Source organism: Sabethes cyaneus, chromosome 3 (genome assembly GCF_943734655.1).
Source record: "Sabethes cyaneus chromosome 3, idSabCyanKW18_F2, whole genome shotgun sequence".
Lineage (NCBI taxonomy): Eukaryota > Metazoa > Arthropoda > Insecta > Diptera > Culicidae > Sabethes > Sabethes cyaneus.
Window position 1 is genome coordinate 120,614,849 of NC_071355.1, and position 1,651 is coordinate 120,616,499.

Here is a 1,651-nt window from a genome sequence, read left to right on the forward strand (position 1 = left end):
ATGCAAAGTTTCAGCTAAATCAAAAATAACAAATTAAAATAAATATTTATTTTTCGTCATTTTGCATGGAATTACTCATATTTGAAAATAATACCCATCTGCCAGCATACCGGCTTTGCATAGTGAAACGAACAGAACGTATAGCGGTGTCATGCTGTTTCATTTACGCAAATCGTTAAATGTTGACTGCAAAAACATGGCTGCCTAACAGGACCGTGGCATAATACATTCATTGAGCTACAACTCTACCGAAATCAACCGTAACGATCAAGCTCAGGGAAACAGAGATGAATAATTTATTTAATATATATTATGGCACGAGTTGGCTAATAAAGTCCTGTTCAATAAAATACGATTGCATAGTGTAGACATCATTTATTCATCTGAATATCACATTTTTGTAGTATACTAATGCATACTTCCGTTAAATTTTATCGGCGATCTAGGAAAAAGGATATTATTACTGCCTGGCCGACTTTTCAGCCTCTAATAAACATTCACGAACTAAAAGCCTTGCATTGACAATGCCGCGTTTTAGACGCTCTGTAGAACTACGACTACCAGAATACGTAGGACGAATATCACGTGCCATCTCTTCCAATATCATTAACAGCTGAGAATATTTCGAGACGCTGGTGTTACTGTCGTAGGCTGACTTATTCGTGGCAATATTTGGAACTCTTGATGTTGATGCAGATAACTGACATACATTTTGTAACTGCTGTTGTTTTGCAAAACTAATGTTTGGAAACCCCGCAGAATGCCTTACAGCTAGTTGCACCGGTGTCGCTGTTATATCCATCAGTTGTGACTCCACGGCATGAACATCCATATAATTCATTGTTCAAAATTGAAACTGTACGTATTCATACCTTAAAAGCAGAAAGCAATCATTGAGAACCCATAACCTGTTACACGAGATGAGTTTTTACATGTTGATTAATCTAAAATTTTGTTGGCATCCTCCATATTTTTTTTAATTTTTATAGAAGAAATGGAAGAAATATTGCTCTCCCTGTACTTTTAAATCAATCGGCACAATAAACTTTCACGAACACTTAAACCAAAATCGTTGCGTCCTGCGGGAAGTGGTGGCGGGTAGAGTGACTATAGAGTGACTATATACAGAGTGGCGACAAGTCATCCCAAATGTATGCAATGCGGCTTTTCCAAGGTTTTTCTTTCTCTTTCCTACATACGCGTTGGATAGGTCGTCTGCTCGATTGGAATGACACTGACAGATAATTATCATTCCAATTTTGACATTGTCGCCACTCTATATATAGTCACTCTAAGTGACTATATATAGAGTGGCGACAATGTCAAAATTGGAATGATAATTGTCTGTCAGTGTGATTCCAATCGTTCCAATCGAGCAGACGACCAATCCAACGCGTATGCAGAAGAGAGAAAGAAAATAAGCATGCTAGAAGCTAGTAGAGTGACTATATACAGAGTGGCGACAATGTCAAAATTGGAATGATAATTATATATACCACCCCACAAGCACCCCACCCCAGTAAGCACAAATCGATCTCTTGTACTCTCATGGAACTGCCATATGGAAAGTTTGTGAAGATTTGATGCAAAGTTTTGTCTATCTTTTTCACTCTTTAACAAACCTGTGCACAGACTTCACAAATAGAACAAA

General features: G+C 37.6%; 1 protein-coding gene across 1 annotated transcript; it reads right to left on the reverse strand.

Moving 5' to 3' along the window:
* Positions 1-368: 368 nt before the first annotated feature.
* Positions 369-1,088, reverse strand: LOC128743915 (cyclin-dependent kinase 2-associated protein 1-like). The gene is made up of 2 exons (XM_053840612.1): positions 933-1,088; positions 369-872 (listed from the first exon to the last, which is right to left on the reverse strand). Exon 2 carries the CDS (start codon positions 839-841, stop codon positions 461-463), a length of 381 nt encoding a protein of 126 aa, XP_053696587.1. The 5' UTR covers positions 842-872; positions 933-1,088; the 3' UTR covers positions 369-460.
* Positions 1,089-1,651: the final 563 nt, after the last annotated feature.

Bases quoted from the DNA above. Each gene is read 5' to 3' on its own strand.
- LOC128743915 (XM_053840612.1), bottom strand. From the start codon at position 841: ATGAATTATATGGATGTTCATGCCGTGGAGTCACAACTGATGGATATA.